At 44.8% G+C, this 24587-nt stretch overlaps 2 protein-coding genes across 11 annotated transcripts in view; one reads left to right on the top strand and one right to left on the bottom strand.

Moving 5' to 3' along the window:
- SUN3 (Sad1 and UNC84 domain containing 3) overlaps positions 1–23743 on the bottom strand; it is a 29169-nt gene extending 5426 nt beyond the window's left edge. Inside the window, exons 1-8 of one of the 4 annotated variants that reach the window (XM_075921691.1) lie at positions 23643–23743; positions 21800–21937; positions 20116–20213; positions 16506–16593; positions 14157–14218; positions 11960–12063; positions 9606–9646; positions 5622–5781 (exon numbers count right to left, since the gene is read on the bottom strand). In XM_075921691.1, coding sequence (XP_075777806.1) covers positions 5622–5781; positions 9606–9646; positions 11960–12063; positions 14157–14218; positions 16506–16593; positions 20116–20213; positions 21800–21937; positions 23643–23743 — 792 coding nt within the window. The other 3 variants (XM_075921694.1, XM_075921692.1, XM_075921693.1) reach the window with 3 other exon arrangements.
- Positions 21956–24587, top strand: part of C2H7orf57 (chromosome 2 C7orf57 homolog) — a 42375-nt gene continuing 39743 nt past the window's right edge. For 2 of the 7 annotated variants that reach the window (XM_025178083.2, XM_006136346.4), the window contains exon 1: positions 24180–24473. In XM_025178083.2, the coding sequence (XP_025033868.2) occupies positions 24419–24473 (55 nt within the window). In that variant the 5' untranslated portion in view covers positions 24180–24418. Of the gene's footprint in view, positions 21975–23721; positions 23857–24018; positions 24103–24178; positions 24474–24587 lie in introns of those variants that run through there. The other 5 variants (XM_075921697.1, XM_075921695.1, XM_075921696.1 and 2 more) reach the window with 5 other exon arrangements.

Raw genomic sequence — 24587 nt, 5'->3', positions numbered from 1 at the left:
GTGGTCTACAGTAAAACTGAGGTTGAGATAACTATGGTGGTGAGGGGTGTTAACTCCCTAAAAATCCCTAAGTCCATAATAAGTAGATTTTGCTAGAGCACTACAAATAAAGTCTAGTCAGGGTGGCACAACAAGATAGTTGTCTCAAGTACATATTAGGGATATAAGTGACTAATCGACTATCCGATAACCAAAAGCAAAAGCTTATTGGATAGTCAACTAGTCCCACGACTAGTCATTCCTCCCCTCCTTGCTGCCTCTTAAAAGCCGGTTCCCCCAGCACTGTCTCAGCGAGGGGCAGAGGAGGCAGGGGGTAGCGAGGACCTGGCTCGTGTCCAGTCCCAGATGCTGCGCCTTAATATATTTAATACATTTAAAAGGCAGAGCTGTAGCAGGGTTAGCCTCTGGTCCCGGGAGCTAACACTACTGTGGCTCCCCTGCTTATCAACTAGTCACTAGTCAATTAGTTGATTAAACTAAATTTAACATCCCTAGCATATAGCCATCCAGGATGCTAGGTATATACTTGCAGCACTAGTCCCTCCTGCTGCTCATAGCACCGTAGCTACACCCTATAATTTAACATGCTAGCTCTATCATAACTAGTATAAACTCAGACTGTCAAACAGTTTTAAAAATTAAGGGTATGTCTACACAGCAAAGTTATTTTGAAATAACAGCCATTATTTTGAAATAACTTTACTAGTGTTTACACAAGCCAACCGCTATTTTGAAATTAATACGAAATAGCAGAGGGCTTATTTCGAAATTGGTAAACCTCATTCCACGAGGAATAACGGCTATTTTGAAATAAGTGCTGTGTAGATGCTTATTTCGAAATAGAGGGCCTCCAGCCCTTCCCAGGGTGCCCTGCCGGCCACTCTGGCCACAAACAAGAAAACTACTCTCCCTCCCCTACTTCCCAGAGCCCTTAAAAGGGTAGAGTCTGGCCACAGTGCCTGTGTCAGCTCCAAGCCTGCCAGCCCAACAAAAGTCTGTCCTGTCCCTGACCCAGTGGCCCCAATATGAGCCAGCAAGCCACCGGCAGCCAGCCCTCCACCACTCCCCAGGAGCAGTCTGCCTGCTCCCAGGAGCCTGCCAGGGGCCAGAAAAGGCAGGCACCTTCTTGGTCCAGTGCGGAGATCATGGACCTCATTCAGGTTTGGGGGGAATCCTCCAATGTCCATGATCTCGCACTAGATGGAAGAATGCGGCTGTCTATGGCAGGATAGCTGCCAGCATGGCCAGCAAAGGCCACATCCGCACCCAGGAGCAGGTGTGGATGAAAATAAAAGAGCTTTGGCAGGCTCCCAACCAGGGGCACACACACCAAGCTGCCCCTATTTCAATGCCCTGGACCGCATTCTGGGGGGCAGGACGGTCCGTGCCACCCAGGTGGTTGTCAACCCTGGGGCAGAGGGCCCTGACCAGGGTATCGAGGAGGAGGAGGAGAGCCAGGAGCCACAGCAGACCAGAGCTATCTCAGCAGACCTGTCGCCGGAGTCATCTGAGATCAGGGAGGCAAAAATAGGTTAGTGCCATCACTGTCCCCTTATGTGGAGGAGAGGGGACGGAAATCAGGGACTGGGTGTGTGGACTTTGCTGTCCACGGATCATGCAGCAACCTGTGCACGTGCGAGCATGTGCCATGCCACCCCTGGGCATGTGACCCCAGCTGGCTGCCATAAATGGGCTCTACCTTGTTAGCCACACGCATGTGTGAGGAGGCATGACATTCTCCTGACTCCGGGGTGGGACACAACAGGATGCCATCCCTCCACAAGGCCACTCTACACAGAGGCAAGGGACATCTCTCCTCCCACACACACATACTATATACACCACAGGGGCATGGATGTGGTCTTGGGGCAGCTCCCACTCCCGGGGATAGCAGGACATTCCAAACATGGCCTCTCTGCAAACACATTGGCTCTGATCATGCAGAGAACGGGTCATCCTCACCTCACAGAGGGGGGCTGGGCTACACCCACTGTGTCCCCAGGGATAACTGACCACTTCTCTTGTTTCTCCACAGACACAGCAGCTGCACATGCAGGGCTCACCAGCCCGCCCAGGACATGCTCCCGCACCCGAGGGCTCCACAGGACCACCCGTCCATTGGACGGGTACCAACAACAGCACCTGGGGGCACTGCGAGCCCTGCACCACACCCTCCAGCACTGGGTGCAAGAAGACCTGCAGCTCTGGCGGGAGCAGCTTGCTCAGGGCCATGCCATCTGCCAGCACCTGCAGACCCTGGTGCAGAGTGTGCTGCCTCTTGCCGCTTCAGCACCTGCTGCCTCCCCAGCTACCGCTCCTCCTCCCACTCCTTCTCCCCCTCCCACTTCTCCCTTCACACCCTCCATCCCCTCTCCACCCTCCCCATTCCCCCGGGTACGCCGAGGCCCCTGCACCCGCAGTGCTGGGAAACAGTTGGCCCAGCGAGACCCCCAACTCTGAGCCCTGAGCTTCCCCTCCCCTTTGTTCCTCCTTCCAGCTCCCTCCCTCCCAGGTTTCCCCCTCCCCTCTTCCACTCTCCCTTCTCCCATCTCCTTTCTCCAGTCTCACCAGAGTTTCATTGTTTGTATTTATGAAAATACGTGTATTTTATTTGACATCAGGAACGGGGGTTATGGAAGGGTAAGTGGAAGGATGTGAGGGAGGAATGAGGCACAAGCCCCCAATGGGGCACACCAGAAAGATTGTTAGTGCTCCTCAGGGGGGAAGCTCTCCCGCAGGACCTCTTGGATACTGAAAGCCCCCAGATGGACTTCCTGAATGGCAACCTGCAGAAAGTGCAGCCAGGCTTGCAGCAACACATCCACGAGAAGCACCAGAGTGCCCAGGGGCAGCTCTGGCTCCATGCTGCAGAGTGCTGTGGTGTCCTGAGTGAGGGCAACCAGAGCACGCAGAGACAAAATGCTTTGCTGTCCCTCATCGAGGTTGGCAAGCAAGCAGGGAAACCTGAACACTGGCTGTCCAGGGAGAATCCCTTTAACTCCTGACCTGATGCCCTGCTGGAACTGGTTCCAGCCAGCCTTAAATGCGATTCAGAGTCTGGAAGCGCTATTTCGAAATAGCAAAATGCTATATCGCAATGCATTTTGTGTATAGATGTGTTATTTTGAAATATCTTATTTCGAAATAGTGCTGTAGTGTAGACGTACCCTAATTGTGATTTAAAAATTAATCACATGATTAATTGCACTGTGAAACAATAGAATACCATTTATTTAAAATGTAAATGTTTTCTACCTTTTCAAATATTTTTATTTCAACTACAGCACAGAATAAGAAGTGTACAGTGCTCAATTTATCTTTTGATTACAAATATTTGCACTATAAAAGAAAAGAAATAGTATTTTTAATTCCTCCATTACAAGTACTGTAATGCAATCTCGTTACCATAGAAGTTAAACTTAAGTGCATTCAAAAATAAAACAATGTACAACTTTAGAGCCTACAAGTCCACTCACTCCTATTTCTTGTCCACTCAAACAAACATGTTTGTTTACATTTGCAGGAAATAATGCTGCTTGCTTCTTGTTTACAATGTCACCCGAAAGTGGAAATAGGTGTTTACATGGCATTGATGTAGCCAGCATTGCAAAATATTTCCTTACAAGATATACTAAAGATTCATATGTCCCTTCACACTTCAACCACCATTTAACCATTCTATCCTGATGGTGTATTCTGTGTGTTAATGATCCAAAGCAGTATGGACAAATGCATGTTCATTTTCATCAACTGATTCAGATGCCACCAGCAGCAGAAGGTTGATTTTCTTTTTAGTGGTTCGGGTCCTGTAGTTTCTGCATTAGAGTGTTGCTCTTTTAAGACTTCTGAAAGCATGTTCCATACCTCATCCGTCAGATTTTGGAAGGCACTTCAGATTCTTAAACCTTGGGTCAATTGCTGTGGCTATCTTTAAAAATCTTACATTGGTACCTTTGTTGTGTTTTGTCAAATCTGCCATGAAAGTGTTCTTAAAACAAAAATGTGCTGGGTCATCATCCACAGGGCTCGCCGAGCCCCGCTCGCCAGCTGCGCTGACTGGCGATCTGCGCATGTGCAGATCGCCCGAACCCAGCTCTTCTGGGTTGTAATCTACTCACCGCAGGTGAGTAGATTTCATAGTTTGTCGAGCCCTGATCATCCAAGTCTGCTATAATATGAAATATATGGCAGAATATGGGTAAAACGTAGCAGGAGACAATTTTCCCCAAAGGAATTGAGTCACAAATTTAATTAATTCATTATTTTTAATGAGCATTATCAGCCTGGAGCATGTCCTCTGGGATGGTGGCTGAAGTACAAAAGGCATATGAATGTTTAGCATATCTGGAACATAAATATCTTGCAATGCATGGTACCAAGATGCCATGGGAAAACATGTTTTACGTGACACTGTAAATAAGAAGCAAGCTGTATTATCTACTGCAAATGAAAACAAACTTTGTTTCTCTATGTGATTGGTTGAATAAGAAGTAGATCTTGTAAGTTCTAAAGTTTAATATTGTAGACATACCCAAAAAGGCTGGCTGGTATCAGGTGTATGTATTGTCTCTTGAGTTAGGGACCACTTGTTAGAGTTTCTGAAAACCATCTGTTGCCTCACTCAAGCTCTCACACAACTATGGTATTCACCTTGTTCTACAATTTGGCAATGTACACTTTTACAGGCGTGTATGTAACTCTCTGGGCAGTTGTTATACTATGTCATAACAGTGGTAACTATATGATAATCTGCTTGTGTCATTATTTAATGATCCCTTATATATGTGCTATTTAATCATCATCCACCAAGCATTTCATAAAAGTAAGCGATTACATTGATGGGTTAAATTCCTATAACTTCAAAAAAAGAGAAGGAAACTGAGACGAGCAAAGATGTTTGGTATACCCTGTTCTCAGGAATGCTGAGTGCCAACCGCCAATGGGATTAACCTTGGGAAGTCCTTACTCTAAAATTCACTTCTATCTCAAAGACCAGCTGCTGTAGATGGACAGATTCTTTACACAATATAACATGTGCGGAGGATCCCCTGCATCGAACCATGGGACAGATTGTGGAAGGCTAGGAGGGTGCACATACTATCCCCTGCAAGCCCTGTGAAACAGCCCCTTCATACAGAGTTTCCCTGGGGAGAGACTGGGGGAAGCCTTGGCAGCATGTCTCCAATAGGCCATACTGCCAGGGACCAAAGGGAGCCTAAGAGTACCAGAAGTAACTGAAGAGCTGGGGTTGCAGGTTCTCCTTATGAATTTCTCACTGGATAATTCTCTGGGTGTAATATTCATTATTGTACCTTAGACTATTGTTCCTTCAAATGTCTAATGTATTGTACATCTTGTTCAGGAGGTGTGGGATACTATACATCCTGTGGTGATTAGGAATACTGAAATTCCTACCTATGCTATCCCACCCACTTAGCTACCCTGCAAAAAAGTCTGGAGCTCAAAGGTAAAATTTTAATTGTGAGATGAACATAACATTTGTTCCCAGATTCCCAAGACTGTATGACAATGAAGTATAAAAGAATGTGTGAGAAGGAACTATGGTAAAGACAAAGAAATATAGAAATCTCTATCTACAAAATCATGCAATGTCCTCTTACCCAAGTTGTAACACCTTTGATCTCACTTCTTTCTAGGACTTCACGGACAGCACGCTGGGTAATGTCCTTCGAACCTTGCTTCAGAGTATAAAGCTCTGTCTGTAGCTTATCTATCTGCTCTTTAAGAGACTGAAGTTCTTTCAAAACATGGCTTGCCTGCCTAGAAAAAGTGGGGGGGAAAAGTGACAGAAAACACTATTCCCCCGGCTGTCTGTCTTATGGTATTGTCATGAGAATGAGAGACAGGCAACAGCCACCTCTTTTTATACCGCTAAATAAAACTGCTGCACATGATCAATTTGTAAGGGTACACACAGAACGGCTAAAGTCTAATTGAGCTACGCAACTACAGCTTTGTCAATTGCATAGCTTAAATTGAAATAGCTTAACTTGGCTTTTGGCGCTGTCTACACAGCAAGAAGTCGAAGGAAGAACACTCTTCCTTCAACTTCCCTTACTCCTTGTGAAATGAGGGTTACCATGAGTCAGAGTAAGAAGTCCTCCAGCTCAACATTATTTTGAAATAAAGGCTTGTACTGTAGATGTGTACTATGTTATTTTGGAATAACACTTTTACCTTAAGTGAGTGAAAAAGTAGACTTAAAAACCAGTTCTCATACCTTCAGATGGAGGAACCACCCCACTGCCCTATGCACAAAATCTTCAAAAGTATCTAAGCAAATCAGAAGTCTCAGACCAAAAAACTTTCAACAGGACTTAGGCACTTTCAATTCCCCCCGCCCCCTGCTTCCTGAGTAACACAAAGGAGAGTGGAAGCATATTTTCACTATCTAAAACATTTGCAAGGGCAAGACTGAGGGAGCAAGGTTTTGTTTGATGAAGAAAAAAAATTAAACATGGCGGAAATAAGAGGGATCCTCTCTAGAAAATATCAACATACAAGATGCAATAAACTCAATTTTCAAAGATGTCTGGGTATTTCAAAACAAGAGCATACGCTTGAAAAAGTCAGTTTTATCTGGAATGCAGACCAAGCCAGCAGCAGATTATATTTCACTAAAAACTACTCAAACAAATGGCAAACTGCCACAAAATCTATGTCCAGTTCCCTTGTCTAGTTCTAGCTGTCACATAGCCCATAAAATATAAAACAATAAAAAACAATGAAAATGCATACTAAAAAGTGCAGTTATTCCTGCAAGAACTTCTAAAACACTTTTTTACTAGACAAAAAATATCCCTGTTTCCTTATACATAGGAACAGTGAGTTCCATGCTCCGCTCCTATCCAAACTCCAAAGCCCCCATCACTTCCTCATCCTACAGTTCTGTACAGTACCTTAATATAGTCTACATAATTCAACAATCATGCAATTTTACTAGCATCTTGTAATCAACTTTTTAATCAAAATCTACTGTTTGATAGAACTCCCTTCATTTTGTTCTTTTTTCTCTTTCTCTTTCTTCATTCATACTTTTCACAGTCTATCTTAGTGCAGTTGTTACATCTGTTTTGGGAGTTTCTATTCCTTCCTTCTGATCTTCCTGTATTCCACTTTAAACATCTCAGTTCTGCTAAAGGCTTTCCCCCCTTCATTCCTCATGTCCACCACTTCTATTTTTCGCTTGCTCTCTCTCCCCAGTAATAGCCTTCTTACCCTAGGGCTGCGTCTAGACTGGCAAGTTTTTCCGCAAAAGCTTGCCAGCTGTCTACACTGGCCGCTTGAATTTCCTCAAGAACACTGACTTCCTACTGTCTGAAATCAGTGCTTCTTGTAGAAATGCTATGCTGCTCCCGTTCGGGCAAAAGTCCTTTTGCGCAAAAGCTTTTGCGCAAAAGGGCCAGTGTAGACAGCTCAGATCTGTTTTGCGCAAAAAAGCTCTGATCCCGAAAATGGCGATCGGTGCTTTTTTGCGCAAAAGCACGTCTAGATTGGCACAGATGCTTTTCCGCAAAAAGTGCTTTTGCGGAAAAGCATCCGTGCCAATCTAGGCGCTCTTTTCCGCAAATGCTTTTAACGGAAAACTTTTTCGTTCAAAGCATTTGCGGAAAATCATGCCAGTCTAGACGTAGCCTAGGTGTTCTAGTTTCTCATTTTGCCCCACAGCTGCTTTTCCCCCATCTCCATGCTTCTGTATTTTACCCTTAGGGTATGTTTACACTATAGGATAAGGTTGACTTTAGATACACAACTTCAGCTACGTTAATTGTGTAACTGAAGTCAAAGTACCTTCACTCGACTTTTGGCGCTGTCCACACTGCAGGAAGTCGAAGGGAGAACACTCTCCCTTCTACTTTCCTTACTTCTCGTGGAAGCAGGACTATCGGCATCGACTGGAATTCTCCTCTCAAATGAATTAGCATGTCTTCATTAGACCTGCTAATCCAAACCCTGGAAGATTAACAGCGGCAACGGCCACTTTGACGACACCTTACTACAAATCAACTGCATTAAACCTTTAAACACAAGTTGGCTACGTCTACACTGGCATGATTTTCCGGAAATGCTTAAAACGGAACAGTTTTCCGTTATAAGTATTTCCGGAGAAAGAGCGTCTACATTGGCAGGATGCTTTTCCGGAAAAGCCCTTTTTCCGGAAAAGCGTCCGTGGCCAATGTAGACGCGCTTTTCCGGAAAAAAGCCCCAATCGTCATTTTCATGATCGGGGCTTTTTTGCGGAAAAGACTACTGTGCTGTCTACACTAGCCCTTTTACGGAACAGTTTTCCGGAAAAAGGACTTTTGCCTGAGCGGGTGCAGCATAGTTTTTCCAGAAAAGCAACTGATTTCTTACAGTAGATCGTCAGTGCTTTTCCGGATATTCAAGGGGCCAGTGTAGACAGCTCACAGCTTATTCCGGAGAAGTGGCTGCTTTTCCGGAATAAATGGCCCAGTGTAGACACAGCCAAGGCTGCTTACACCAGATTGCAAGCTGGGCAGAGAGGAGAAAACTTTGTGCGTTGTCCCTGCCCTCTAGCAAAATCTCCAATCTCCCATTGGCCAGTTTCCAGCCAAGAGGAGCTGAGAAATTTTGCTGAAGGCAGGGGCAGTGACAAGGCTATGGTGAGGAGGAAGCAGAGGTTTCCTCAACCTACACTGGGAATAGCGTACAAAGGAACTTCTATTCCACCTTACAGGAAGGCAGAACAATCAGAAATTTCTATTGCAAATCATTTCAGAATATGCAGGTAACCAGCAAAATAATTTTTCCCTTCCTCCACCACAAAAAAGACAAAGCTGAGCAGCAGGAAAATAATCTTTACTGCTCTTCTTCAAACACTCAGGCTGTGTCTACATTGGCGCGATCTTGTGCAAAAGCAGTTTCTTTTGCGCAAAAACTTGCTGCCTGTTTACACTGACCGCAAGTTCTTGCACAAGAACACTGACTTTCTAATGTATGAAATCAGTGCTTCTTGCACAAGAACTATGATGCTCCCGCTCAGGAAGAAGCCCTCTTGCGCAACTGTTCTTGTGCAAGAGGCCAATGTAGACAGGCAACATGAATTTCTTGTGCAAGAAAGCCCTATAGTTAAAATGGTCATCAGAGCTTTCTTGCACAAGAGAGCGTCTATACTGGCATGGATGCTCTTGCGCAAAAGCACATCTCTTGCGCAAAAGCACATACCAATGTAGACGCTCTCTTCTGGAAGAGTTTTTGCACAAGAACTCTTTCGCAAAAGAGTTCTTGCTCAAGATCATGCCAATGTAGACGTAGCCAATGTAGACGTATCTATCAGGGAAGATAGATATAGAAGCAGTTTTTCCTTCTTATCCAGTGGTGTCCATGAGCAACTTATATCCTAAGACAGGGAAGCAAAACTGCCTGCTCCAGTATCTGCCTTTCTTCTGGATTTCATGAGAAGGGAAGAAAAAAATTCCTACAGATACTTTTGGGGTTGGGAACATTATCAAGTGTATAAAGTGCGTGGGAGATCCAAGTCCTCAATTTGTACAGTTGTTCTACTTAAGATTGGAATTTCTTTAAAGCAATGAGTCAAGTTGTCATCCAGAAATCCACCTTACCTTAGAGACTGCAGTTCTATTCCAGATATCTTTGATTCATCCTAGATGAAAATATTAATAAAACATTAATACTAAATCACTAACACAGCCCATACAAAGTCTCCTGCAGAGAGAAGCAATCATTCTTGACAGGAATATGAAACAGTAGACACGCAAGGACACCTAGGGTGTGTCTAGACTACATGCCTCCGTCGACGGAGGCATGTAGATTAGCCAGATCGGCAGAGGGAAATGAAGCCGCGATTAAAATAATCGCGGCTTCATTTAAATTTAAATGGCTGCCCCGCTCTGCCAATCAGCTGTTTGTCGGCAGATCGGGGCAGTCTGGACGCGACGTGCCGACAAAGAAGCCTTTCTTGATCGGCACAGGTATGCCTCGTGAAACCAGGTTTACCTGTGCCGATCAAGAAAGGCTTCTTTGTCGGCGCGTCGCGTCCAGACTGCCCCGATCTGCCGACAAACAGCTGATCGGCAGAGCGGGGCAGCCATTTAAATTTAAATGAAGCCGCGATTATTTTAATCGCGGCTTCATTTCCCTCTGCCGATCTGGCTAATCTACATGCCTCTGTCAACGGAGGCATGTAGTTTAGACGTACCCCTACATACTCAGAGGCTACATCTACATTGCCCAGTCTTGCACAAGAACATATGTAAATGAGGCGTGGCGATGAATATCGCCACGCCTCATTTGCATACTTAATGAGCTGCCGTTTTTGTTCAAAAATGAGCAGTCTACACTGCTCCTTCTTGCACAAAAAAACCCTCTTGCGCAATAGATGTTCTGTCGCTTATTTTCAGGCAGAACGGCTCTTGTGCAAAAGTCCCTTTCGCAAAATGGCGGCTCATTAAGTATGCAAATGAGCATGGCAATATTCATTGCCGCACCTCATTTGCATATGTTCTTGCGCAAGACTGGGCAGTGTAGACAAAGCCCAATGTATAACACTCACACACAACAGTTACTGGCTCCCTATAAATACCCAGTAGAGAAAGATGATTAAATAGAACATCAGATTAGTGCCAGATATTTCCTAGTTCATGAAATAGATATCGCAGTCTCCCATCATGCATTTGATTTATTTATTCTAAGACATTAAATACAATTTATTAAAAACAAACCACCACCAGAAACCAATAATCATGTAGGTCAGTATGTACACAAAAATGTGTACTGAATTTTCATATTTTCTGTGTCTGTAAATGTGTCTGAGTTTATTCCATAAAGGCTGCTATTTTGCAGCTACCACCTAAGAAATATGAAACATTAGAATAAAAGGAAACATATTTTCCTGTGGTGGAAGCAGGAAAAACACTCAAATCTTGCTGTTAGATAAATGTTTGTTATAATTTAAACTTATTTGATTCCAAGCAATAACCAGAATTGTATATATTACTTTTTTTATTAACAATAATTGCTAACAAAAGAAGTTGCGTGTGAGGCTCCAGGATATTGGTTAAAACACTTCAGAATGCAAAAGCATCTATCTTGATAATACAGAAAATAAAAGGATACATCGGACAACCCTGTTTTCTGCTAGTTTTGTATCAACTTCCTAGCTACCCATTTCTCAAAACCCCTTAAGCTCAAATGTGTCTTCCACATTCTCAAACCAATAACTACTTCTTCTTTCTTTTACAGTTCTGAAAAAGGGTCAAATGTATATCAGCCAGCCAACTGGGTCTCTGAACTTTCACTAAAACTTCTCCATTGTTAGCTCCATTTTAGGTTTTGCCTCTTTTTCTTTTCTAATGTTTTATTGGACCCCTGTAACCAAGGATTTCCTGTCTGTTATCAATACAACATTACTTCACTGTCTTCTGACACAAATACATATATTTTCTATGAGGAAAGACTGGAATACTAGTGGCTACACTTGTTGCTGTCTATGATAAAGTGTATTCCTATTATAGTTTCTCTTTTTGATAGAAGTCTAACTAACACTGAAACTTTATCAAAAATAGTTTTATTTTCAGTAGTTGTATCATAAAGATGTTTATTACATCATGTGCCCTCAACTAGACTTATAGGGGCTCAGTACATCTGACAACAGGATCCCAGGTATCTAAAGGTGAGCAAACAGTAATGAAGAAAACCAAAATTAAAGGCTACTTCTGAAAATTTTAGCCCAAGTAATTTGCTCAAAGGCATGTAGTAAAACAGTAGCAGACCCAGAAACTAAATAATTATTAATGTCTGGTTAAATGCAATATAAATAAATTCTAAGATACGGCTGTCTCCAATCTACCTGAAACCGCATAGAAAGAAGGTTCAAGTTATTGGTAAGCACTTTCTGTTCTCAAGCTAGACTGGTAGTTGCAGTCTTTATTTGATTAAATCTAATCATAAAAGTCACCTTGTGCCAGAAATGATTAAAATCACTGAGGACAAATCCATTATAATATATTCCATTGGACATCTGGATTCCTCCTCCATCAAGCAATCCCATGTAGTAAGTACCTGTTAGTCATAAAAAGAACAACTTTGTTTAAATTTAGAACATAATCGTCTCCAACAGATTATTTTCTTCAGAAGAAGGAGCCCCAATCTATCAAACACTTACACATGTACTTAGCTTTAGTAAAGCTACCAGGGAATAGTACCTCCAAAATCAACTTAAACACATGTACAAGTGATTGCAAGACTGGGGACTAATTTTGGAACGAATGTAAAATTCAGCATTGAGGTATTCTCCAGGGCTATATTAATTGTCATTAGCATTTCATTATTGCTCTCCCTTTCTACATACCTACCACCTCTGCACTTGAGTTTCCAAATTAGATACTTTGCAAGAGATGGTGGATTGATGTTCTTATAGATTTTGTGTTGGGGAGCTACTCTTTCCTGGGGAAAAATTTTGAAAATACATTTTCAATCCATATTAATGGAGCACTATGGCTTACATGATTAAAATCAATGATCAAACTCAAAAGTTAAGGTTTATGTAACATTAAATTGTTCATGTATGGAGTTTTTGGTATAGAAGTATCACCTATAGACTAGAGATGTTAAAATGCAATTACTTTCCTAATAGATTAGTAGACAGATTTTCTGTCGACTGATCGATAAGGGTAGGCAGTCCCAGCACTCAGTCTGGCTAGTGCTGGTTCACAGCATAACCTACCCACCTGCTGCTCTGCATTGCACAGCCTAGGGAAGACACGCATGAAGGTGCTGAGCTGGTCCCCGCTCCACGTTTGTCCTGCTTATCGGTTAGTCAACTAGTCGATTAGTGGCTAACATCCCTATTACAGACCGCAGTTGGGATCAGGCTCTCCTATGTTTATGGGTCTTAATCCTGAACGCATCTATTTGACTTTACTCACTGTCAAGTTAATGGGTCTATTCACCAGTGTTTGTGATTATTGTGGCCTCAATCCTGCAATGATGTCCATGTGGGCAAGACCTTGGGGACACAGAGTTAGTGGTGCTCTGTGCACATTCAAGGATTTGCCTCCATGGAGCTCACTGCAACACCAGAGTCTAAATCACTGGGCCTGCAAAAAATTACACACTAATTTAATTTTCTTCCTATGCATAAAGTTAAGCATCTATAATTTCTTACAAGTTTGCAACCAAAAACTGAGACAAGAGACAATCAAGAGGTTTAATAAACTAGGCAGTAGTGAAAAAAGGAAGGATAAGGTACCTGGTACAGAATTTCTGATGCAACTGGAAAATTGTTTTATGTGTTATTTTTTAACCTCTGCTTATTTCCACTTTCCCCCGGCTTTTTTATTATCTTTTTGTAATACCTCCTATTTAATTTTTTACCAACACCTATCTCCATGTATTTAAAAAATTATTACTGCCTATTTTAATTTAATTAATTTTATTTCCCTCTTTTTATCAAAAAAAGGTACAGCTGAATCAAAACAACATAAACAGTTTCCCTGGAGACTCCCAATTTCACAAGTTGCCATTGCCCCATAGTCAGTAAAGATACCTTTTCTTCTTTGTTTTAAACTAGCAAATGTACCTGGAATTGTACCTGCATTGTTCAGTTCCTTCTGGGCAGGGGAGGAAGAGAAAGCAAGAGAGAGAGAGCGTATGTAGGGCGGAGGGGAAGCCAGAGTGAAGAATGCAGCAAACTGCACTTAAACCTGACTTCCTGATGAAGGGGAACAGCCAGCAATGTCCCCATATGAATCGGGGGTAGGGGCAGGGCTTCAGCCATCCCACCCTCTCTATAAGGCACAGGGAGGAGACTCAGGACAGGGGCAGTCTCAGATACGGGACATCTCCCGAACCAGCCCCTTTCATCCCCCTGGTGATTCTGTCTCTTTTCTGCATGATTTTATGAGAAGCAATCCCATTCCAGGCACATTTCATTTGCCTCGCACATCCAAACCCTAACCTTACTTAAAGTCACGATAGGAGGAAGCTGTATACTGAATTTGGTGGTTCTAGCTCTTACCATTAGAAGTTCTTGAACAGACAGACTGACAAACTCTCTCAAATCATCTGTCTGTCCAGCCATCCAATAATCTGTCTCTTCAAGAACTCCTCCTAAATGGTAAGAGCTAGGACCACCAAACTTTCTGGAAACTCACCAAAAAAGAACAAAGAAAGGAGGAACAGCGCCAGTGAAATAATCTTTCGAGCCAAAATTTTCCTGGGTAACAGCAAGGAGAAAGAAAACATAAAGTTAGCAGTATCCATATATTCACATACACATTCAATATGAGCACAAAGTTTCTTTAGAGTTTCTTGAAGCCCATTTGTTGGCTTCATCATCGGCTTGATGTATTGTAGTTAATGGTGAAGCTTCTTTTTTAACTTCATCAGCAGAGATTTAGGCACTGTATCAAAAACTGAAGAGCTGTTAAAATTAATGATTGGTCTTGTGACCCCTAATCCCAGAACTGTGACAACTGGTTTCAGCAAGAACCTGGATTGACACCCATGTAAATCACTCTCTTAATACTTTGTCAGGTTTGGGACCGTGATTAATACCACAGGGTATGTCTACACTACAGAGTTAGTTCGAACTAACTTAGTTCGAATTAGTTAATTCGAACTAAGCTAATTCGAACTAACGCGTCTAGAACTAAAAACTAGTTCGAATTAGCGTTTTGCTAATTCGAACTAGCATGTCCACATTGAGTGGACCCTGAACAGGGCTTAAGGATGGCCGGAAGCAGTGCCAGCAGGGCATCAGAGGAGGACTTAGAGCGTGGAGATGCTGCCTCAGGCTAGCCGAGGGCTGCGCTTAAAGGGACCCGACCCCCACCCCGGACAGACAGTTCTCAGGGGTGCCCCGCTTGAAAACCAGTCCTGGCTTGGAGTGCCCGGAGTGCCCACACTGGGCACATCACAGCACTCGGCCATCAGACCGGCTGCACTTGCCGCAGGCTGCCATCTGGGGAGAGGGGGCAATTGGGGGGCTGCAGGAGAGCTTCCACCCCCAGAAGCCCGCAGAGCCAGCCCAGTCCTCCCCATCGGGGGCTCGTGCCCCATTCCTCCCTCACCTCCTTCCACTTACCCTTCCCTAGCCCCCCTTCCTGATGTACAAAATAAAGATAACGTTTCTTCCAACATTGACTCTGTCTTTATTGAACAAAACTGGGGGAGACTGGGAAAAGGAGGTGGGAGGGGGAAGAGAAAGGCTGGGAGAGGGGAGGGCAACTAACATGATCAGGGGTTGGGAACAGGTCCCATATGAAGAGAGGCTAAAGAGACTGGGACTTTTCAGCTTACAGAAGAGGAGACGGAGGGGGGATATGATAGAGGTCTATAAAATCAAGAGTGGTGTGGAGAGGGTGCATAAAGAAAAGTTCTCCATTAGTTCCCATAATAGAAGGACTAGAGGACACCAAAGGAAAGGAATGGGTAGCAGGCTTCAAACTAGTAAGAGAAAGTTGTTCTTCTTGACAAAGCAAATAGTTAACCTGTGGAACTCCTTGCTGCAGGAGGCTGTGAAGGCTACAACTAGAACAGAGTTTAAAGGGAAGTGAGATTAAGTCATGGAGATTGGGTCCATGGAGTAGTCTTAGCCAGGGGGTAGGAGTGGTGTCCCTGCCCAAAGTTTGTGGAAGACTGGAGAGGGATGGCACGAGACAAATGGCTTGGTCACTGTCTTCGGTCCATCCCCTCCAGGGTCCCTAGGGTTGGCTGCTGTCGGCAGACAGGCTACTGGGCTAGATGGACCTTTGGTCTGACCCAGTATGGCCATTGTAAGCTCAGGGCTCAGGGTCGGGGGTCTCAGTGGACCCCCTTGATTTTCACGCACACCTGCTCCTGGGTGGCCAGGCTGGCAGCTCTCCTGCCCTAGACGGCCACTTTCCTGTGCCTAGTGCGGAGATCGTGGACGAGGTCCACGATGTCCGCACTAGCCCAGGAAGGTGCCCGCCTCTTGCGGTCCAGGGCAAGCTCCCGGGAGCCGCCAGCCTGGTCCCGGGAAGAGGGGGTGGGCTGGGGGACATCGGGTGGCTGGCTCTGTGCCGTGCCAGGTGCAGGGTCTGCTGGCTGGGTGCTGGCAGGCTTGCACCTGGCACGGGCACCGTAGCCATCCCGTGCCCCTTTAAGGGGTCCGGGGCCGGGAGGGGGGCAATAGAGTTTCCCTGGTGTTGGCCAGAGTGGCCACCAGGGAAACCTGGGGAGGGCTAGCCTCCCACTAGTTCGAATTAAGGGGCTACACACCCCTTAATTCGAACTAGTAAGTTCGAACTAGGCTTAATCCTCGTAAAATGAGGTTTTCCTAGTTCGAACTAAGCGCTCTGCTAGTTCGATTTAAATTCGAATTAGCGGAGCGCTAGTGTAGCGCCTATGAATGTTAGTTCGAACTAACATCCGTTAGTTCGAACTAACATTGTAGTGTAGACATACCCAGACTGTTTCTCCTGACCACTTGCATTTATCTATTTCCTACCCATCCTTGAGAAAAAGATTGCAGTCTTTACCTTGTGAAAGTGCTGCAGATTTTCATCACAAAGTGCCACAGAACGGTTATGCATAGTGCTAGCAAGTGGAATACAAGCCAGATACCTTCTGGAAAACATGCAACAAACATACAGCTAAATGAGCTCAGATATAGTTAAAAGTGCAGTTCTACACTCAAAATCACTACAAAATAGACATATTGGGGGTTTTGTTTGTTCCTCAGGCTATGCCTTCACTGCCAAAAAGGTGTATTCTTAACTTGGGTTAGCAGAGCAGTGAAAACACAGCAACTAATCTTTTAATTTGGATTAGCATCTTGATTTAAAGCATATGGAAAGGCTGAGGTTAACCTTGAGCTGCTAACCTGTATCTGAGTTCCTGTATCTTCACTGCTCTTTTAACCTAAGTTAAAAACACACTTTCTTCCCCAGTAAAGACATGCCTTAAGACGTTCTAGATCACATTTTCTCAGTTTCTCATGAAATGAAGAGATATTGCTGCTTTTCATATCACCACCTCTGCACAAAATCTAGATGGTTTATTTCTGGCTATATCCTCACCACCACCATTTTATCTTCATTACAAAAGTTAACTCTAATTGGTACATTCGAGCTATTCCACTTGAACTAACTAAAGTCAGTGAACCTTAACTGTAAATCCATTGTGGAGCCTGTATTGTGATCACTGTTTGTTTCTACCACACTAAAGGAAGTTCTTAAAATTCATAGTGAATGAGATAAGGGTTGCTGTGAAGCTCTAGCTTTAATCTCTCCTAAAATTATATATACATGATTGCCATAGACTCTGTCAGATAAGTACATAATGGAATAAGATGTTTCCTGTACATTAATGGGTGTAGAAAAAATACATTGTATTACACAGAATTATTTGTGAGGTAGCATATGATCATGTAATTAAAGTCTGCACCATAATGCATAGATGTAAAGGAGCAGAATTAATATAGTACACTGTAACGGGGCTAGGACCTAAGACCAACAGGGTCATAGAAAATTACTCCAGATGGCTAGAGTGGCTGGGAGGAAACCAGCCAATCAGGGGTCAGGAGGGACTATATCAGAAGCTGCAGGACTAGGGGCAGCTCAGTTGCAGCCCAGGCCTAGAAGGGAGATCAGGGCTGTCTGAACAAACCAAGAACAGTTTAGAGCAGGGAACTGTTATCTCCAGGAGGAGGAGCACCACTCTCATATTAGGGATGCGTCTAGACTGGCAAGTTTTTCCGCAAAAGCACTTGCTTTTGCAGAAAAACTTGCCAGCTGTCTACACTGGCCACTTGAATTTGCGCAAGGACACTGATGATCTAATGTAAGATTGTCAGTGTTCTTGCGCAAATACTATGATGCTCCCGCTCAGGGATAAGCCCTCTTGCACAAATGCAAAAGGTAAAAACTGTTTTGACAGGTAAAAACTGTTTTGCGCAAAAAAGCCCTGACGGCGAAAATGACGATCAGGGCTTTCTTGCGCAAAACTGCGTCTAGATTGGCACGGATGCTTTTCCGCAAAAAGTGCTTTTGCGCAAAAGCATCCGTGCCAATATAGATGCTCTTTTCCGCAAATGCTTTTAACGGAAAAACTTTTCCGTTAAAAGCATTTACGGAAAATCATGCCAGTCTAGATGCAGTCTAGATGCCAGTCTAGATGCAGTTGTGAAACAGACTAAGAGACTGGTCTGGACACTCTACAGAGGGTACCGGGATGGGTGCCGATAGAGGTATATCCCAAAAGAGGTTTGTGATTGCACAAAGAGTGTGATTCAGCTGGAGGGTGGAATAGCCACAAGGCTTTAAGATGGACACAGTGCAGGAACCCACACTTGGCCAAATGGAAGCACTTGCATGAGGTGAGTGCTGACACTGTAACTCTCATATACCCTCAACACAAACTCCCTCTGACTTTTGATTGCTCAGCCAAGCAACCATAACATAGTCCTAACTACTTCTGTTTTTAATGTAATTTCTCTCACCTTGGCTGTGCCTATCAACAATACTTCTCTAGATCAGGGGTGGGCAATAATTTTGGAAGGGGAGGGTCACTTCACAAATTTCAGAGGTGGTCATGAGCCAACCTGGAAGGGGCATGCCTCAGGCAGCAGGGGTGGGGTTGAGAACTATCCTGCTGGGTTCGGTGACCTTATTTTCTGAACCAGCTGCAGCTAGTAAGAATGGTTTAATTTAAATTATGAAACAGATTAAGCATTTTAACTTTCTCATGTTTATCAAACTTCATTTTAAATAAAGTAAAATATTATGTCCAACACAAAAGGTTTCAATGTTGTCTTTGTCAGCGTTAGGGAACCTTTTTTGGGTCGGGGTCACTGATTTACAAAAAATCAGTTGGGGACTACACAAGTGAGAAACAAAAAGACTCCTCCAAAACCCCCCAACGCTCACTGATGTGGCCCCAACTAAGATACCTCACTCCTCTGGGGTCCCAGCCTCATGGGGTAAGGGAAACGGATATGGGGGAACTAAGGTTCCCATAGACCAGATTTACTTTTCTGTGGTTCTGGAGTTAGTGGATTTTATGGACCACATTAGGCTCTGAGGTAGGGACAAAAATGAGGGGTACAGTGCATGAGACAGGGCTGCTAGCAAGTAGAATAGAGATGGGGTGAGAATCTGGGAGGGAGCTGGGGTACAGAAGCAGGCTGGGAGTAGGGTGTCTGGCAAGATGGAGGGAGCAGAAACAAGGGGGGGGGCACAGTGTGTAGCCAGGAGAGAGGGTGCAAGAACAAGGGATAATGTCGGAGTAAGCTGGGGGTGCTGGGTCTTGGGGGAAAGGGAAGTGAATGGTTGGGGGGGGGGGTCTGGGCGTAAGGGAGAACCTTATCTCGCTTCTTGCCCCCTTGCAGCAACGGCTGTAGCCACGCTGTCCTAGCCGCCCCGGAAGAAGGTCCTGCTGCTGCTGTGGCCACATAGTCCAGGGCTGGCACGGGAGGTGCAGCTGCCACAGCCATGCAGCCATGGGTCAGCACTGGAGGCAACACTGCCATGACTACGTGGCTGGCCCTGGAGGCCGGAGATGCTGCTGCTGTGCGATACGGAGCCAACCCCAGAGGCACTGCTACCACGGCCACAGACTGGCCCTAGAGGCACCAGAGCCAGTCCTGGAGGTGCCACTGCTATGGCCACGTGCCCTGGGCTGGCCCTGGACTACATGGCTGTGGCAGCAGAACTTCCAGTCCCCAGGGCCGGCCCTGGAGTGCATGGCAGAGACACCACTGAGGAGCCTCAGCCCCAGTGCTGCCCCCTCCCACTGCAGCCTAAACTGCTGCAGGAGGAGGGAGCGTTCTCCAATGGCTGCGCAGGGGGAAGAGAGGCAGGGTTAAGCTCCTTCCCCCATGGTATGCATGCCACAGATTGGGCATGCCCATTTGGAGCAGGGCCTGGAATTGCCTCATAGGCCAGATCAAAGCCCTAAGCAGCTTAGATCTGGCCCGCTGAGAGGCTTTTGCCCACCCTTGCTCTAGATGAACAGACAATCCAAAATGTAAAAGCACATACAACAGAATAACTTACAAAACAGAACTGTTGTATATGGTGCAATATATACTGTTAGTGCACAAGATATAGCAATCTGTAAAACTAGACAGTTTACATCAGTTTCACTTACTTTTGGGTGAGTATTGAAGCTGCCTATCTTCCTGCCTGATACTAATAGGGATCTGTCTTTCAGTATTACTGGGTGAGAGTCCTTGTCTTTGAGAGAGCCTAGAAAATAGAAAAGGGCTTTAAAATCAAAGAGTGGTGCAAGTGGTCTTGCAGGTGTGGGGAAAAAAAAGCAGAGGCTACGTTTTCAAAAACAACTTCTAGTACTAAGGTACAAGTATTTGCACCTACCATTTCACCCATTTAGAAGCCTAGCTACCCATATCTGAATGAGCCTATAACACTGAAAGCAGCTAAATAGTAATCTAAATGGGTACAAATAACTGTACATGTAAACACTGCCAGACAACATTTTAAGCTTCGGTTTAATTATTTCACACAGCGGGGGCAGAGTTCTTTACCCTGTATTCTCTACCTTAACGACCCAACAGACCATTCAACTACTGTAATTGGATTCTGGCTCTGGAATTTGAACAATGAATAAAAATAAAGAAACATTCTTGTGTTTTAAATCTTTTTTAAAGATTTTATACTAAGAAAACATTAAAGTCATTTAGTTAATATTTAAAAGCCAGGAAATGCCAGCACTCTTTTTCAAGATCATTTATGAATATGACTGAACAGCATAGGTCCTACTGAAGATCCCTGGGGGAAACAACTATTTTTATCACTCTTCTCTAAAAACTGACTATTTATCCTTGCCCCAGCAGAAAGAGTGTTCTAGGCAGATAGATCAACATGTAGAAAGGAAAAGAGTTGGGAGTGAGAAAAGAATGGGAAGAGAACAGTAAATGGTGTGGCTTGGACAGACTGGAGGGTGGGAGTGCTGGATGGTAGCTGAGAATAGGGGGAAAGTTTGCATGACCTTTCAGGACAGAATAAGTTATTTATAATAAATATGACGGGAGTTAAGAGAGAGCCAGTGAAGGGATTAAAGAAGGGTCTCACATAGTCAAAGATGGTAGTGAAGCAAATTATTTGGATAGATGAAAAGTGATTACTTTGCCTATATTACATACAGTAAAAGATTTCAAGACAGTTTTGCTTTCTTGTGCTTGTATTTTCACACTCAAATTCACAATTTGGCCAGATAGAAATCCTTTTGCAATGGCAATATTTGCATATAAATCACATAAGACAAGAGTATTTGTGTCACATACATAATACAGTCCATTATTTCATTAAAAGTAACTTGATGAAGAATCAACCTGATTTCTGCAAAAAAGGATCATTTTGCAATAACAGAAGCAAAGCACACTGCTGAGAGGAAGAAGACCAATCATTCAAACCAGAATGTAGATAAATGACAGTATAAATAAGTTACTCAGTAACTTAGATGTTATTAAATAATTAATCTACAGGCTTCAAAACAGAATGGCTTTATCTGTAAATCATTAGTTTATATAACTGAGCAGTAGATATGTTTATTAGTTGATATATCATATTAGAAAACTGCCAACTCCCTTGCTCATCTGAAGCAAAATCAAATCCTATTTAGATTCCAGAATCAATTGAAATCAATGCAATGATTACCACTGACTTCACTTGATTGGCCCTTAGACTATGCCATTGTTTTATTGTAAATATATTTGGGAGCTTAATAACATTACAAGATTTTATAATTATTTGTATAATTTGTATATATATGACAAAAGTTAACAAATTGAATATGTTAAAAGTATTCATACCAATTTAAATCTTGGCTTTTATTTTCTGTGTCTGAGCTGTCACTGTTGGTGCCATGGCTTGTTTCATCCCGTGGTAGATAAGTGCTACCTGAAGACTTTGGAATTCTGTACATGTTTTTATTTGGTTTGCATTTACCACTGAAATAATAGAATCATGAAAATGTGGTGAAATAAGGTATGTTTATTACCCATAATTTTAATAATTTAAAATAAAGTAAACTCTAGTAATTTTAAGTCTTCTTTGATAGGAAAACTGTCTTTGTACTGTACTTGCCTTGAGGATAGACAATGAATAACATCATGGTAAGAGGAGGCAACCTGGAATTTCTGAACTACTGAGTGCTGCCAAATATGTCACAGGCTGCTCTTGGTGATATCATAATAAACAAGTCAAGCATAAGGTTCCTGAGGTCAGCCAGACAAGATGGGACATGTGCTCAACATTTTAAGTCTCAATGAGTGAAGAAATGTTATGCAGTCAAATCCTTCAAGGTTGTCTCTTGTGAAATGCTGAACTCCTTTTATTCCCACTGAAGTTTAACTTTTAGGACCAGAAGAAACTATTTTGATCATCTGACCTACATAAATCAGAGTACTTCTCTCTATTCATTAATGAGCACTGAAGGCAGGAGCTCTCACACTGAGGACTGTACATTTCTTATTAGTCACTCGTCTGTCTCCATTACAGGTTCAATCTCCCTGGTCCACCATTTTCAGAACCACCAGGAAATTTGCTAGATGAGGAGAGGTCAATGCTGGCCCCTCCATCTCCCAGCAGTAAGGCCCCAGGACTCTGCTTCTAGTGCTGGGACTCTGTCCAGTCACCAGGGCTCTGGCCTTCCCTAGGCCTTCACCCAGATACTTCACTGCAAATAAGAGTTTGCATGTCTGTAAAACGAGAAAGTAATTTGGCTGCCCTCCTCTTGTAGTTGCTGCTATGTAGGAAGAGAAGAAACACGTGCCACCTTCAGGGGCGGCCGGTTCATATAGGCGAACTAGGAGGTCGCCTAGAGTGCCGAGTTAAATGAGGAGACAAATGATGGCGCAATATCATTGAGGGATTTGGAAGTGGGGGCGCCAATTGCATGATTCGCCTAGGGCGCCAGCTAGCAGCTAGTCTAGGGCTGCCCCTGGCCACCTTTAGAGAGACCGGTAGATTCATCAGAAAAGTCAAGTTATTTCCTTTCACTACATTTCTATGTACGCAGTTCCTACTGTTGCCACAGGGGTGATGTGAAATCACACACACACAAAAGGAAGATGATTTGGGCTATCCCAGATGCAGTGGGAAGAGCTGGAGCACACCCTCCCACCCCAAAATGTGAAAGCTCCTGAGTCCGGGTGCTTACTCAAGTTATGCCTGCCAGTTTTGAGTGCTGGGCTGCACCTGTTGTGCTATGAAGTGGAGTGGCATTTTGCACCAACAAGAGGGAAAGGGAGGCCCTGCCTTGCTCTTTTGCTCGATCCCGCTCTAAATTGGTAATGCGGACCTATAATGCTATGCATTGGCCGAGGTGCAGGTACCAACATGCGCATCACTGCTAGTGCACCCTGAGGCACCGCACACAGTTCAGTGTATGCTGCAGACAGAGTGGCCACTGCAGCAAGTCTGGACACACCCGAGCGAGTTTGGATGGCGCCCAATCAAATCCCCCTAGCCCCCGACCCCTGCCTCACCCTGCATGGCTAGCTACCCCGCTGCTGGGCCAGGCTCTGCGGGCGCACCCCGGGGATACTGCCCCGCCCAGGCTCTGGCCCCACCCGCCAGCGCACACAGGCACGTGCTCCGGACACTTCACGCAGCCCAGCGGAGCTGAGCCCTGCCGCAGGGCCTGTCACTCACCCTCCTCCCCTTCGCGCGCGCGGCGTCCCGCCCTTCCCGCTGGCCCCCCCCCGGAGTCCCGCCCTCGCCACGCGCGGCCCTGAACGAGTCCCCGTTGCCATGGGGACGGGGCTTGTTGTGGTTGCTGCTGAAGGCGGCGTGGTGCTGGGCCGGTTCCTGCCAGCGCGCGCGTGAGCCGGGTTCGAGAGGGTCCTGCCCCCCCCCCTCCCCACCGGTACGGGACTCCGAAAGCGGGGGGAGGGGGGGGCGAGGAGAGGCGTGTCTGTCCGGGGAGGGGGTCTGTCTGTCGGGATGGGGGGGGGGTGTCTGTGCCTGTGTAGCAGGGTGGGCGGAGGGGGGGGGGGGGAGTCGAGCCCTTTCCCTTCTGCATCCCATCCCGCCATGCCCGGGTGCGGCTCTAGTTCAGGGGGTCCCTGCCTCGTGCTGCTCATGGCAGGCTGCAGGACACCAGGAGCCTGAGGTGCTGGGGGGGGGGGGGGAGCAGAGGGTAATGCACCATCTCATTAAACAAGGGCAAATGCTACAGGGGACTTGGAGGGGCTGTAACCCCTGAAAGAGCACAACAGCCCAGGAATTGCATCAATAGAGAAAGAAAGGCTGAACCTGGAACAGAGTTTGTTTATTTCACTTTATTGGAGGTGGACAGATTTAATTGGTATAAAGCCACTCATTGAAATGATATTCCACAGCTGCTATTTGATTATTTTTTAACTTTAGCCCTACCCCAATTTTCAGTCTTTCCCTTTTTGGGCCCTTCCCTCATGTAGGCTTGAGGAATGAGGAATATGAGCAAGGAGCCCTCTGGACCCTCCAGCCGATACGCATCTTGTGGCAAGTATACTGTTTGTTCTCCTTATGTTAATGTACATTTCTGACATGTCTTGGGCATGCAAAATGAAAAGAACCCTTTGCTTACTGAGAGACTTCACATATACTACCTACCAC

This window comes from Pelodiscus sinensis, chromosome 2 (genome assembly GCF_049634645.1).
Source record: "Pelodiscus sinensis isolate JC-2024 chromosome 2, ASM4963464v1, whole genome shotgun sequence".
NCBI classification, from domain to species: Eukaryota; Metazoa; Chordata; order Testudines; family Trionychidae; genus Pelodiscus; species Pelodiscus sinensis.
This window is presented reverse-complemented; position numbering and strand designations above follow the sequence as displayed.